Raw genomic sequence first — 16,011 nt, 5'->3', positions numbered from 1 at the left:
GAGCCTATACCGGGAGAACAGAGCGGCGCCCAGGGATAATACTAACCCTGGTTTCACACCTAAGCGTTTCGCAAACGCGCGTTTTTATGCGCGATTTTGACGCGCGTTTTTAGTAATAGTAAACACGCGTTTGGGTGATTGACAGCAGTGTTGTCCAAAGAGTCTATGGCCCAAACGCGCGTCAAACGCGCCAAAAAAAGCTCCTGTACTTGTTTGAGCGTCGGGCGTTTTACAGCGCGTTCAAACGCGAAAATGTGAACCAGCCCCATAGGGAAGCATTGGTTTTCATGTGCTGCGCGTTTTACAGCGTGTAGGAACGCGCTGTAAAACGCGCAAGTGTGAACTTAGGGTTAGTGCAGGGGGATCCCTGGGCGCCGCTCTCCATGTCTGTATGCTTAGTTTAAATATTACTTTATTATAAATATATTCCCAAATACCTGTCATTAGTTATAGTGGCTAGTTTTGTCAAGGGAGCAAACAAAATGGCCACCATACTAACTTATGAAAGGTATTTGGGAATATATTCATAATAAAAAGTAATAGTAATTTCTGAATAATATTTACAACTTTAGTAACAGGAACATCAGGCTGTTTGGTGATGGTCTCATAGCCTTTACCTTGAACAGGTTTGTCTATAATTTTCTTTCTATTCTGAGACAACTCTCTCCTTAGCTTTTGGTCCACGTTCAGTGTGGTGCCCACCGTGACACCAAACAGCACAGTGACTAGTTTTCACTCTTCAAATAGGCAGACTGACCGATTAGGCTACTTTCACACTAGCGTTCATGGATCTGGAAAAACGCTTCAGTTACCATAATACAACTGCATGCATCCTTCATGAACAGATCCGGTTGTATTAAGTCTTCTATAGCCATGACTGATCGGTCCTGAACACCATTGAAAGTCAATGGGGGACGGATCAGTTTTCTATCGTGTCAGAGAAAACCGAGCAAGATGGCTCCGTCCTGACACACAATGCAAGTCAATAGGGATGGATTCATCTTGCTCCGCACCACATCGCGGACAGAAAACACTGCTTGCAGCATTATTCTGCCCGCGATGGGAGCACAACCAAATGGCACGGAATGCATTTTGGTGCAATCAGTTTCGTTCAGTTTTGTCCCCATCAACAATGAACGGGGTCAAAATTGAAGTGTTTTCATATGACGGATCTCAATAGCGGAATTGAAAACGCTAGTGTGAAAGTAGACTTCGTTTAACATATGGTCGAATTATTTTCAATCTTTTCTAGGAGTACCATCTTTTTTGTCTATAGTCATTATTATTTTTTTGTTTTGTTTTTTATTATTCTGTGGAAACAAAATTCAAAAGCAGGTATTTTGGCCCTCTCCTTGCGAGTAAACTGCTCCAGCTGTCTCAGGTTTGAAGGGTGCCTTCTCCAGACTGCATGTTTCAGCTCCTTCCACAGATATTCAATAGGATTTAGATCATGGCTCATAGAAGGCCACATCAGAATAGTCCAATGCTTTGCTCTTAGCCATCCTTGGATGTTTTTAGCTGTGTGTTTTGGGTCATTATCCTGTTGGAGGACCGATGACCTGCGACGTAAGGTTTCCTACACCGTACAGCGCATTTTGCTCCAGAATGCCCTGATAGTCTTCCGATTTCATTGTAACCTGCATCGTTTCAAGACACCCTGTGCCAGAAGCAGCCCCAATACATAACAGACATATGTCCAAAGGATTTTTTTCCCCAGAAGCTTTGTGGCTTGTCAATATGCATTTTGGCAAATTACAGTCTCACTTTGATTTGCCTTCAACAGTGGTTTGCTCCTCAGTCGTCTTCCATCAAGTCCACTTTGGCTAAGACAGTGACGGATGGTGTGATCAGACAGTGATGTGTCTTGACTGTGGAGTTCACCGCTAAAGGTTTTTGGAAGTTGTTCTGGGTTTTTTCGGCTGGTTGGCTACAGAAAAAAGATACTTAAAGAGGACCCATCACTACAATAAAAAAAAAAAAAAAAAAAATCTAAACTAAGCATATAGACATGGAGAGCAGCGCCCAGGGATCTCCCTGCACTTACTATTATCCCTGGGCGCCGCTCTGTTCTCCCGGTATCTTCATATGTTCGGCTCAACTGGGTGGAGCCTGCCAGCGTCTCCTTCTCCTAGGCTGTAGCGCTGGCCAATCGCAGCGCTCAGCTCATAGCCTGAGGCAGGCTTCACCCAGTTGAGCCGAACATATGAAGATACCGGAGCCTATACCGGGAGAACAGAGCGGCGCCCAGGGATAATACTAACCCTGGTTTCACACCTAAGCGTTTCGCAAACGCGCGTTTTTATGCGCGATTTTGACGCGCGTTTTTAGTAATAGTAAACACGCGTTTGGGTGATTGACAGCAGTGTTGTCCAAAGAGTCTATGGCCCAAACGCGCGTCAAACGCGCCAAAAAAAGCTCCTGTACTTGTTTGAGCGTCGGGCGTTTTACAGCGCGTTCAAACGCGAAAATGTGAACCAGCCCCATAGGGAAGCATTGGTTTTCATGTGCTGCGCGTTTTACAGCGTGTAGGAACGCGCTGTAAAACGCGCAAGTGTGAACTTAGGGTTAGTGCAGGGGGATCCCTGGGCGCCGCTCTCCATGTCTGTATGCTTAGTTTAAATATTACTTTATTATAAATATATTCCCAAATACCTGTCATTAGTTATAGTGGCTAGTTTTGTCAAGGGAGCAAACAAAATGGCCACCATACTAACTTATGAAAGGTATTTGGGAATATATTCATAATAAAAAGTAATAGTAATTTCTGAATAATATTTACAACTTTAGTAACAGGAACATCAGGCTGTTTGGTGATGGTCTCATAGCCTTTACCTTGAACAGGTTTGTCTATAATTTTCTTTCTATTCTGAGACAACTCTCTCCTTAGCTTTTGGTCCACGTTCAGTGTGGTGCCCACCGTGACACCAAACAGCACAGTGACTAGTTTTCACTCTTCAAATAGGCAGACTGACCGATTAGGCTACTTTCACACTAGCGTTCATGGATCTGGAAAAACGCTTCAGTTACCATAATACAACTGCATGCATCCTTCATGAACAGATCCGGTTGTATTAAGTCTTCTATAGCCATGACTGATCGGTCCTGAACACCATTGAAAGTCAATGGGGGACGGATCAGTTTTCTATCGTGTCAGAGAAAACCGAGCAAGATGGCTCCGTCCTGACACACAATGCAAGTCAATAGGGATGGATTCATCTTGCTCCGCACCACATCGCGGACAGAAAACACTGCTTGCAGCATTATTCTGCCCGCGATGGGAGCACAACCAAATGGCACGGAATGCATTTTGGTGCAATCAGTTTCGTTCAGTTTTGTCCCCATCAACAATGAACGGGGTCAAAATTGAAGTGTTTTCATATGACGGATCTCAATAGCGGAATTGAAAACGCTAGTGTGAAAGTAGACTTCGTTTAACATATGGTCGAATTATTTTCAATCTTTTCTAGGAGTACCATCTTTTTTGTCTATAGTCATTATTATTTTTTTGTTTTGTTTTTTATTATTCTGTGGAAACAAAATTCAAAAGCAGTGTCTGATTTTTATTAGACAATATTCAGTAATTTTTTTATTACTTTGGTCAGTTTCAAGTTTTGTCAGCGAGTTGTGGGTTTTTCTTTCTTTCTTTAACAGAAGGGCACCAACACTTTTGTCCACATGTGTATATAGACTTTACATTTGGTAGCCCACTTCTCCATGTAGCAAAGATTATCAGTCATCTGCAGATCCCATTTAAAAGAAGCTCATACTGGAGGAGGTACTCCTGTTCCAAACGGTACCATCATGTTCTCTTAGGAAAAAAATGGTACTCCCATTAAACATAGCAGTACCAGAGAAACTTCAGGGAGGGTTTGTGCCGCAGATCTTGTTGCTTCCAGCACACCACCATGCATGACAGACTGATGCCAGCCAGGATAGAAACAGAAGAGATGGCCCCACCACAGCCTACCATGCTGATCCCTAACAATATAATGTTGTTCAATCTTAAAATCAAAATGTTCAGTTTATCCCGATTTTCTTTTTTTTGGGTCATAATTGCTCAGTCCTAGTACAAAGTGTTTTCTTCAATCTCCACATGAAATTATATTTTACAAAAGGAAGCTAACCTCAAGAATCATGAAGATCTTCTTTGAGGTTTCAATAACATGATAGAGTCTACAAACATGTTGATGGCTCAAATTCTTCATCGCTTCAATTTCTGTTTTGACACGAGGCAAATCATCCTTAAAGAGATACGTAAGGGCAAGGTCAAAATGTGCAGCCAACATGTTAAAGGGGGTTTATCAACACCATGAATTCTTCTTCCAAAGAGCAATACCCTACCAATCCTCTGCCTTCCTTGATACTCCACTGGTGTTTACAAGGCTTCAGAAACAATGCGGTGTCTTGCACCACAAAAGTCACCATTAAAGACAGGGATTGGCTGCAACGGTCAGCTGTCAAGATGACATTGCTGGAGCAAGGTAAACCGTGACCACTGGGAAAATTGGGAAGCATATGCATTGGAACAGCAGGGGATTACTACTTTTTCTATTTGATACCATTATCACCAGCATGTAAAAAGTTTCATAGGGTTAGGAAATCCTTTAGGGTAGTGTCACACACAGTCTTTTGTGGCATTTTGTTTCCTCGTCCAAAGCCATAAGTAAGTTGGAAAGAAATTAGAAATATGAAGGAAAGACTTCTCCTTCCTGACAGATCTACTTCTCTCTTTGGGTCAAAAAAACTGCCACGAAACCATGTGTGTGACACCAGCCTTAAATGGGCATTTCAGCATTGAGATGACAAAGATGAAAGACTGCTGCAGAAAAATTACACAAAGTCTGCTACAGTACAAGACTAAGGCTTCGTTCACAACTGTTCAGCCTTTCCGTTCTCCTGCTCCTTTTAGGAACAGGAGAACGGAAAGGACGGAGAAGGCACATAACTGAGCCCTTAGGACCCCATAGACTATAATGGGGTCCGTTAAGTTTCCGCTCAGAAGAAGCAGAGACAAAAGTCCTGCATGCACAACTTTTGTCTCTGCTCCAAAATCATCATCTGAGCGGAAACATAACGGACCCCATTATAGTCTATGGGGTCCTAAGGGCTCAGTTATGTGCCTTCTCAGTCCTTTCCGTTCTCCTGCTCCTAAACGGAGCAGGAGAACGGAAAGGCTGAACAGTGATGTGAACAAAGCCTAATACTACAAAATTAGATATATAGATAGATCTCTTTTTTGGCACACGGTTGCGCCTCATGTGCGACTCCATGGTGCCACAAGCGTGGGAGTGTCTCCAGCAGCAGCCTGTAAGTGGAGCACACTACAGTTCCCATCATGCAAAGGTTACATCTTTCTCAGGCTGTTCTCCTGACCTTGTATGCCCCTGGCTCCCCCACTTCTGTATTTCATATTCCTCTTGTCCTCGGGCAGCACTGAATAGGTTTAAAGTCAGTGTTCTAATTGGGATGGAAGAACAAACACGCAGTGGGCCAGGTTCACATGACCACTATTTGTTTTCCATTGATCTCCCCCTTTAGAAGAGCAGAACAATGAAAATAACGGAAGTACCGAATAGGGCACATAACTGACTCAAACATTTTCTATTGACTACAATGGAGTCTGATCAATTTCTGTTCGGAATCCTGCGCTTTTACAGGACAGAGAAGTTACCATATTTTTTGCTGCCTTGTGTAAGGACTTGCTTACAACATGAGTGGCCCCAAGACTCTAGTTGGTCAATTGGTCAAGACCTTTTACACAGTGTGCCAAGGGAGAAGATATTTGAAACCTCATCTACTTTAAAATTGGCTGGTGACTCAGCGATTTCTCGAGGATACTCCTAGTCTTTCAGTTAAAAACATGATGACCGTCAATTCTGGTCATGGAACCTTATAGAACAAACCACGGAGAGGAGATTTAGCATCTAAAACATAATTTCTGGTTTTTGTCCTCTCACCTTTCCAGTCTTTTTGGTAAAAAGCTTAGCGGGGTTATCCTCTGCAGCCCGCAGCCATGGGCAAGAAAAGGCATTTTCTATCATAGTGTCGGCCATGTGCGGTCTGCAAAATGCGGAACGCACATGGCCGGTGACCGTGTTTTGCGGATCCTCAATTTTATTTGCGGACTGCAAAACAGTTGGACTTATGAATGGACCCTTGAGACAAAAGCAAATAATATTTTTTTTTTTTTATTACAATAATTCGCTATATTCACCTTACTACAGAGCCTTAAGGAGATACTAAAATAATATGTAGCAAATATTTTCACAACAGTACCAATCCACTTTTCAATAGAGAGTAATCCAAGTTCTCCTACCATATACAAAAATTTAAGATTACACTTACCGGTAATCACTTTTCCATAAGCCCATGACAGCACCCTTGAGAGACCGCCTCCATCCAGGACAGGAAACAGGAACTTTCGTGGAGAGCTCATAAGGAGGAGCATGGCCCCGAGACCACCAGTTAATCGCAAGAACTTGTCCTAGACCACACTCATATATATATATATATATATATATATATATATATATATATATATCTTTTTTTTATTTTTTTTTATATGTATATCAGGGTGGGAATAAACCCGGGTGCGGTCATGGGCTTATGGAAAAGTGATTACCGGTAAGTGTAATCTTAAATTTCCCTTTCGCCCATGACAGCACCCTTGAGAGACGACTAGAATAGAAATCCCTTTATTTCTTAGGGTGGGACTACCGCCTGGAGGACTTTCCTACCGAAGGCTAGCTGTTCTCTATTGCCTAGGTCCAATCTGTAGTGATGGAAGAAGGTGCCAGGCGACTGCCATGTGGCTGCTCTACAAATTTGTTCTAAGGTAGCGTCAGCCCTTTCTGCCCAAGTGGTGGAGACTGATCTTGTAGAATGAGCACCAAAGCCCCCCGGGGGAGCCTTTCCAGCTGAAGAATAGGCCAAATTAATGGCTCTCACGATCCATCTGGAAAGGGTTTTAGAAGAGGCTGGGAGGCCCTTATTTTTCCCACTAAACTGAATGAAGAGTTTTGAGGTTTTCCTCCACTGACTAGTAACCTCCAGATAATGAGATAGGCATCTTTTTACATCTAAACAGTGCAGTTTTTCCTCTTTTTCATTTCTCGGATCTTGGCACAGGGAAGGAAGGATAATGTCCTGCGTTCTATGAAACATAGAAACCACTTTCGGTAAGAAGGAAGGGTCTGGTTTAATGAGAACCCTATCATCTAAGATGTTAGTGTAAGGAGGCGAGGTAGAGAAGGCTGAAATCTCACCAACCCTCCTTGCTGAGGTAATTGCCACAAGAAACGCTGTTTTGAAAGACAAGATCTTTATAGGTAACTGTTTAAGTGGCTCAAAGGGAGGTTCTGTGAGGCTAGTGAGGACCAAGTTGAGGTCCCAGGGGGGAATTGAAGGTCCAGGTATAGGCCTAAGCCTGCTGATGGCTTTAAAGAATCTTCGGACCCACGGGTGGCTAGCGATGGGAGAATCAAAGAACGCACTCAAAGCGGATACCTGTACTTTAAGAGTACTTGGCCTCAAATTTTTTTCATGTCCAGCTTGCAAAAAATCTAAAATCCTACACATAGGTGGGGGATTTAAAGGATTCACTGGATCCTTGGCAAACTGGAAGGTGTTCCAAATCCTGAGATAAATAGAGTAGGCGACATCCTTTCTGCAGGATAGTAAAGTGGAAACTACGCTCTTGGAGAGTCCTCTACTTTCTAGGATTTCCCCCTCAAGAGCCATGCTGTTAGGTGTAACTGCTTCACACTCGGATGATTGACTGGTCCTTGGGATAGAAGATCTTGCCACTCCGGGAGAATCCAAGGGTCCGTCAAGGATAGCTTCCTCAACCAGGTGAACCAGGTTCTTCTGGGCCAGAAAGGAGCAATTAAGATCACTGTTGTTCTTTCTTGTCTCAGCTTCTGTAAGAATCTTGGAAGAAGTCTTAATGGAGGAAAGGCGTAGAGGAGCTGGTTCGGCCAGGGAAGGGAGAAGGCATCTATCCCTGTTGGTGAATCTCTCGCGCTGAGGGAAAAGAAACAATGACACTTTCTGTTTTCTCTGGTGGCAAACAAATCCAGATGAGGACGACCCCAAAGTCGAATTATTTGATCGAACACCATTTGGTTCAGACACCATTCCCCCTGGTCTAGTGTATTTCGACTTAAGAAATCTGCCACCTTGTTTTCTGTACCTTTTAGATGTATTGCCATAAGGGACGGCACAGAAGGAATTATAAGGGAAAAGATACCCGTTGTTAACTGCATAAGATTTTCTTATCTTTCTTTCTATCTGGTTCCTCCTTGTTTGTTCAGATAGGAGACCACTGTGGCGTTGTCTGAAAAAACTTTTATAGATTTTCCCTGTAGTAAAGGAAGAAACTCTTTTAAGGCGAAAAAGACCGCCCTCAGTTCCCTCATGTTTTGGGAGTCTAGACTCTGCTCTCTTTCCCAAACACCTTGTCTTAAGTACCCTTGGCAACAGGCCCCCCAACCGGAAGGACTTGCGTCGGTGGTAAGGGTAACAAAGTCTTGTTGGAACCAAGGGAGCCCCTGGGACAGGTTTACGGGGTTCAGCCACCAGTGAAGGGACTGGATCACTTGGGGGGTGAGTGTGAAAGGTGTATCTAATGGGCGGAGGGAGCCCTGCCACACCTTCAGAATTTGCCACTGTAGGGGTCTGGAGTGAAGATGGCTCCAACTGACCGCTGGTATAGTGGAGGTCATTCTGCCCAAGACCACCATTGCTTGTCTGATAGTAGGGTTCTCTGCCGATATCAGGGACTGAACCTGTTGTATTAATCTCTGAATCTTGTCCTGGGGTAGAATACAGAGTAGTTTCTTTGAGTCCAGTATCATCCCTAAAAAGATACAAACTTGGGAAGGTATTAAATGGGATTTTTCTCCGTTTATTTGCCAGCCGAGGTCTTCTAGGATCTGCACTACTTTTTTGAGGTGTGCTTCTAGAATGGATTTTGACTCTGCTACCACCAGGAGATCGTCTAGGTAAGGAATTAGTAAAATGTCTTTTTCCCTTACATGAGCCATGACTTCTGCCATGACTTTTGTGAAAAGTCTGGGAGCTTGAGAAATCCCAAAGGGAAGGGCTGTGTATTGTAAGTGCTGGATGTGACCTCCTATAGAAACCGCGACTCTGAGGAATTTTTGACAGTCTAGCCGAATGGGAATGTGGTAGTACGCATCTCTTACGTCTATCGTAGCCATGAAGCAGCCCCTGAATAGATGTTTTATGACTGATTGGATCGACTCCATTCTGAATTTTTTGTAAGAGAGGAATTGATTTAAATCCTTTAGATTTATAATAGTTCTGAATGTTCCATCCGGTTTGGGGACCAGAAAAAGGGAGGAGTAAAAACCCTCGCCCTTCTCTGCCTCCGGCACCTTCTGTATTAAAAACTTTATATTCTCGTTAACGGGAAATACTCTAGATTTTTTCTGCCCGAGATCACCAAACATGATATCCTGAACGGATCTTGGGTCTTTGGGTTCGTCTACTTTCATAGTCGCACGAACTGCTTTTAGTAAAGCTTCCGTATCATCGGGGGAAAAAAGTAGCCTGCCCGTGGATTCTTCATCCTGGGACGAGTCTGGGCTATCTAGGATTTCTCCCGTATCACTATCCTCTAAGGGATCTGAGTCAGATCTATTAGCCGTGCTTGATCTGGTTCCCAGGGAGGTAGAGGCTACAGCGGGAAAGCTCTTTTTGAAATCTTTCAGGGAATCCGAGACCTCCGTCTTTACCATCTCCCTAATACTCTGTAGAAGGGATGGGGACTCCTCCTCCACTAGTTTCTCAATACAACTTTGACATAGCTTTTTCAACCAAGAGGGGGCCAGTTTCTTTTTACAGACGGCACACTCCTTCCCTCTGGTCTTTGAAATTGCCTTTCTAGGGCCCTCTTTTGTAGTCTAAATGCAGGAAGAAACAAGAGGGAAAGGAGATTTAGCCTAAAAAATGAAATAAATGGTGGGGAATGATCCCCCTTACCCCACCAGGAGTACCGGTCTGATCTCATGACCCTCCTGTTGATCGGCGCGTTGGGCACTCTCCTCCTCCATACTGCTGTGGGATAGAGAGTGACTCCCCGGATCCAAGGAAATCTGGCTTCCTGTAAGGCTGGCTGGCTGGCTGGGCTGCTGCTGACCGTGCGCCTGTGGGTCCAATCTCCTCGGTCGGGTCCTGCTGGAAACCCTCTGCGTCCTAAGTAGGAGAAGGCACTTCCTACTTCCGGAACGCACGCTACGTGCGTTCCAAAAACCGGAAGTCTCTACCGAGACCCGGATCTCGCTGGGATCGCGAGATTTTGGTTCCCCCTGCGCGCGGCAAGAAGGCCCCGGCCCGCCTGAGCACTGTCAGGAAGGACCGGCGTGCCGAACGCACCTCTCAGTGAGCCCGGGACTGCAGAGTATCGCCAGCGCAGCGTAAGCCAGACCCCAGCAGCAGACACCAGACTCCGGCCGGCGGCTCCTAGAGGAGACTTATGCCGGAACAGGTAACCCCACTTTAGAAAAATTCCTCCGGGGCCCTGCAGCCTAGCTTTTCTCTCCTCTTCTCCACGAACCGTCCTCTGTCTAGGACAGGAAACAGGAACTGGTGGTCTCAGGGCCATGCTCCTCCTTATGAGCTCTCCACGAAAGTTCCTGTCCTGGATGGAGGCGGTCTCTCAAGGGTGCTGTCATGGGCGAAAGGGAAATATGGTTATCCATAATGAACCGCAAAATACATACAGTCGTGTGAATGCAGCCTAATAAGTTTTTAGGACAACCGCTTCTGTGACGGCTCTTTAAAGGGGTTCTGTAGTTCTTTTAAACTGATGACCTATCCTCTGGATAGATCTCTCCAGCCCCATACCCCAGCAGAGGAGGGGGGCCACCCGCAGAGGCCATCAAATTTAGTGCTAAAAGAGTCCACCACCTGACGAAAGAGCTGTGCAGTAAGAACCCAAGTATGTAATGGTAATGCAATACCGCTCCCACAGTAGTAGCCAGCACTTGCCAAACTGACGTCCAAACTGAGGGGGGAGGCCTGAGACTATCCGTAGAAGCCATGCACCATACTGCCCCGGTTAAGTAGAGCTAACCTTAAAAACTCTACCTAGAAGGGCATTGAACATGCGCAACTGCCAAGCTAGCGCCAGGGTAGGACCCCTACCTGAGGGGGATGTCCCACTGCAGCGACCACAAACTCAAGCATTAGCAAAAAGCTGCACCTGTGGAGGAGAACAAGCTGTAGCAGCTAAACCAGAGTGCCAGCATAACCACTTTCCCAGAGAAGGAGTGGTGGATAGAGAATACAGAGTCAGTGAACACTCGACTCGCTGGAACGTACTCACCATATATGTGCAATGGTGTACGCACTACGTATTGATGCGGACTATATCATGACCGACTGTAACAATGGAGGCCCAATGGAGACCATAAGTGATGCTAGGTAACCCACTGTCAAAAACCAGCACCAAAAAGTTAAAAGGATACAATGAGGAATAGCCACCGTATCCACTGGCGGTACCCATATACCACTAGAGAAAGAGTACCGGGCACCCGCGGGTACCGTGCCACACCCCCTAGTGCAATAAGCGAAGGCACCTAGAGCCATGGCGCAGTTGAATTGCAGCATCCGAAAAATGTTTAGTTATTCCCCCGCTAGTGGAAGGGGGTAATGAAACAGGAAGCACAGTGATGTTCAACACTCCGCCTATGGAAGGCTAGCGCGACAGTCGGACCGTATCCAATGGTGGTGCAATTACCCTACCTATGGAAGGTGGAATGCATACGGCAAGTACTTAAGCCAGTGGTACGGAAAATACTACACCTATGAAGTGGGTTAATGCCCACGGTGAGAACTAGAACTAGTGCATGTGGAGAGTCCTGTACCCTGTGGGAGGGCACCCAAGTAAGGGGGTAATGCATACAGCACACATTGTAGCCAGTGATAATGTCATCGTGCCACCTAAGGAAGGGGCTAATGCATATGGCAGGTACTGAACCCAGTGGAGATGCAATTCCGCCACCTACAGAAGGGGGAAAATATACGTCCGGCACCGAAACCAGTGTTACTATACTTAGTCCACCCATGTCATGGGACAATGTATAAGGCAAGTACTGTATCCCAAAGTAGTACAAGTACTCCGCCTATGGAAGGGGGTAAATGCATACAACAAGATCTTGGAGATTACTTTGGATTCATGTGAGTGTCTGAATCAGCGATTCGCTCAGTGCTTCATTCAGACTTTGAGAAACAGACATTTTTAGGTGAGAAAGTTTAACTATTGTGCCATCTCACTGCTGAGCACCGCATATTAGTTCCCGTTACATCCTCCTCATCTACTAGTGCTGAAACTGAGCATGTTCAAGCAGCAGAATTACAGGTCATAACCCTAGGTAGCAAGCTATGAACAGCATATTTGAGGCCAGTAAGTGGCGAAAAGGTTTAATCACAATATACAGGTCCTTCTCAAAAAATTAGCATATTGTGATAAAGTTCATTATTTTCTGTAATGTACTGATAAACATTAGACTTTCATATATTTTAGATTCATTACACACCAACTGAAGAAGTTCAAGCCTTTTATTGTTTTAATATTGATGATTTTGGCATACAGCTCATGAAAACCCAAAATTCCTATCTAAAAAAATTAGCATATCATGAAAAGGTTCTCTAAACGAGCTATTAACCTAATCATCTGAATCAACTAATTAACTCTAAACACCTGCAAAAGATTCCTGAGGCTTTTAAAAACTCCCAGCCTGGTTCATTACTCAAAACCGCAATCATGGGTAAGACTGCCGACCTGACTGCTGTCCAGAAGGCCATCATTGACACCCTCAAGCAAGAGGGTAAGACACAGAAAGAAATGTCTGAAGGAATAGGCTGTTCCCAGAGTGCTGTATCAAGGCACCTCAGTGGGAAGTCTGTGGGAAGGAAAAAGTGTGGCAGAAAACGCTGCACAACGAGAAGAGGTGACCGGACCCTGAGGAAGATTGTGGAGAAGGACCGATTCCAGACCTTGGGGGACCTGCGGAAGCAGTGGACTGAGTCTGGAGTAGAAACATCCAGAGCCACCGTGTACAGGCGTGTGCAGGAAATGGGCTACAGGTGCCGCATTCCCCAGGTCAAGACACTTTTGAACCAGAAACAGCGGCAGAAGCGCCTGACCTGGACTGTTGCTCAGTGGTCCAAAGTACTTTTTTCGGATGAAAGCAAATTTTGCATGTCATTCGGAAATCAAGGTGCCAGAGTCTGGAGGAAGACTGGGGAGAGGGAAATGCCAAAATGCCTGAAGTCCAGTGTCAAGTACCCACAGTCAGTGATGGTCTGGGGTGCCATGTCAGCTGCTGGTGTTGGTCCACTGTGTTTTATCAAGGGCAGGGTCAATGCAGCTAGCTATCAGGAGATTTTGGAGCACTTCATGCTTCCATCTGCTGAAAAGCTTTATGGAGATGAAGATTTCATTTTTCAGCATGACCTGGCACCTGCTCACAGTGCCAAAACCACTGGTAAATGGTTTACTGACCATGGTATTACTGTGCTCAATTGGCCTGCCAACTCTCCTGACCTGAACCCCATAGGGAATCTGTGGGATATTGGGAAGAGAAAGTTGAGAGACGCAAGACCCAACACTCTGGATGAGCTTAAGGCCGCTATCGAAGCATCCTGGGCCTCCATAACACCTCAGCAGTGCCACAGGCTGATTGAAGCTGTCATTTCTGCAAAAGGATTCCCGACCAAGTATTGAGTGCATAACTGAACATAATTATTTGAAGGTTGACTTTTTTTGTATTAAAAACACTTTTCTTTTATTGGTCGGATAAAATATGCTAATTTTTTTAGATAGGAATTTTGGGTTTTCATGAGCTGTATGCCAAAATCATCAATATTAAAACAATAAAAGGCTTGAACTACTTCAGTTGTGTGTAATGAATCTAAAATATATGAAAGTCTAATGTTTATCAGTACATTACAGAAAATAATGAACTTTATCACAATATGCTAATTTTTTTGGAAGGACCTGTATTGAGGATTTTTACTGTACCAGAATACCTCCATGTAAAAAGCTGAATACAGACAGTTTTGATTTCATATGAATGTGATATGTCATGGATTTGTTATTAGAAATAATCATTAGGGTCTACATGGAGACTGTTTGCACTGCAATAGATTGAGATGTATGCAATCTTCTGGAAAGCCGGAATTAGACTTACCGGTAATTCAATTTCCACGAGATCACCACGACGGCTACAAGGAGATTGACCCCTGACCTCTGTAGGGGCAGGAACAGAGAGAGGGTTTAAATCCCCCCCTCCCACCACCAGCACCAGTGTGTCCAAAATTACAGAGACAGAAAAAAGGTGGTGAGAACAAACATAATAAACCAAGAGGGTATTACTTCATAACCTCCCAGGTAAGGCTAAAGGAAGGGTAGGGAATATATGTGCCGTCGTGGTGATCTCGTGGAAATTGAATTACCGGTAAGTCTAATTCCGGCTTTCCACTTCATCACCACGACGGCTACAAGGAGATATAAAAAATTATAGCTTAGGGGGGGACGACCGCCTGAAGGACTTTTCGTCCAAAAGACAAGTCTGAGCTAGATAGGTCTAACCTATAGTGTTTTGTAAAGGTGTGGATGTTAGACCACGTAGCGGCTTTACAAATGTCTTCAAGGGAAGCTCCGGCCCGTTCTGCCTGGGAGGAGGACATGGCCCGGGTAGAGTGAGCTCTTAAATTTGAGGGGCAAGACAGGTCTTGGGACTCGTAAGAAATGGAAATGGAGTCTTTTATCCACCGTGCTAGAGAGGATCTGGAGGCTTTTAGACCCTTATTCTTCCCCGAGAAGAGGACAAACAGGTTATTTGATCTACGGAAACCTTTTGACACTTCAAGATACCGTAAGACAGAGCGTCTTACGTCTAGAGAGTGGAAGTTAGATTCCCTATCGTTAGAGGGATTATTGCAAAAGGAGGGTAAGACTATCTCCTGGTTTCGGTGGAAGTCCGATACTACCTTAGGCAAGAAACCCGGATCCAATTTAAGAATAATCCTATCATCGGTGATACGGAGATAGGGTTCCTGTATCGATAATGCTTGGATCTCGCCTACCCTTCTTGCGGACGTGATGGCCACCAAGAAAGCAGTTTTAAACGACAGATGTTTGATGGAACAATCAAATAGGGGTTCAAATGGAGCGAGAGTTAAGCCAGTGAGTACCACGTTAAGGTCCCAGCTGGGGATCCTAGATTTTAGAGAGGGACGTAGACGGGAGGCAGCTTTCATGAATCTCCTGATCCAGTGATGACTGGCTATATCTCGATCAAAGAAGCAGGCTAGTGCCGAGACCTGTACCTTTAGGGTAGAGGGTCTGAGACCTAGTTCGAGTCCCTGCTGGAGGAAGTCCAAGATCTTCAAGAAATTGGGCGGCTCTAAGTTTGGGGCCGGGTTCCCCATCCATGTACAGAATCTCTTCCAAATTTTTAAATAAATTGAGAAGGTAACCTTCTTCCTACTCGCTTTAAGGGTAGTTATCACTTGGTCCGAGAGCCCCTGTGACCTCAACTTCTGGACCTCAGGATCCAAGCTGACAACTTGAGGAAGCTTGGGTCTGGATGTAGTATTGGGCCTTGGTGAAGCAGGTCCCTCCTGGCAGGAAGAGGCCATGGGTCCTCTACTGATAGATTCCTTAGAGCAGGAAACCAGCTCCTCTTCGACCAATAGGGAGCTATCAGGATTAGTGTCGTATCTTCTAGGTAGAGTTTCTGGATTATCCTGGGAAGTAGAGGCAATGGTGGGAACGCATAGCTGAGATCCCAGTCCCAACGAATTGTGAGCGCATCCAACGCCCAGGGATTGTCCCGTGGGTTTAACGAACAGAACGTCGGTACCTTTGCGTTTCTTTTGGATGCGAACAGATCCACCTGTGGAGTGCCCCATCTTTCTGCCAGTAGCTGGAACACTTCTGGATTCAAGGACCACTCTGTCTGGTCTATCGACTGGCGA

At 45.0% G+C, this 16,011-nt stretch overlaps 1 protein-coding gene across 1 annotated transcript in view; it reads right to left on the bottom strand.

Annotated features, from left to right (window-relative positions):
- The window catches only part of LOC122920961 (maternal embryonic leucine zipper kinase-like), a 68,939-nt gene that overhangs the window by 38,073 nt on the left and 14,855 nt on the right, over positions 1-16,011 (bottom strand). The window contains exon 4 of the mRNA XM_044270811.1: positions 4,125-4,241. Within this exon, the coding sequence (XP_044126746.1) occupies positions 4,125-4,241 (117 nt within the window). The remainder of the gene's footprint in view (positions 1-4,124; positions 4,242-16,011) is intronic.

Source organism: Bufo gargarizans, chromosome 1, assembly GCF_014858855.1.
Source record: "Bufo gargarizans isolate SCDJY-AF-19 chromosome 1, ASM1485885v1, whole genome shotgun sequence".
NCBI classification, from domain to species: Eukaryota; Metazoa; Chordata; class Amphibia; order Anura; family Bufonidae; genus Bufo; species Bufo gargarizans.
The sequence above is the reverse complement of the archived record's forward strand: the minus strand, read 5'-3'. Positions and strand labels throughout refer to the sequence as shown.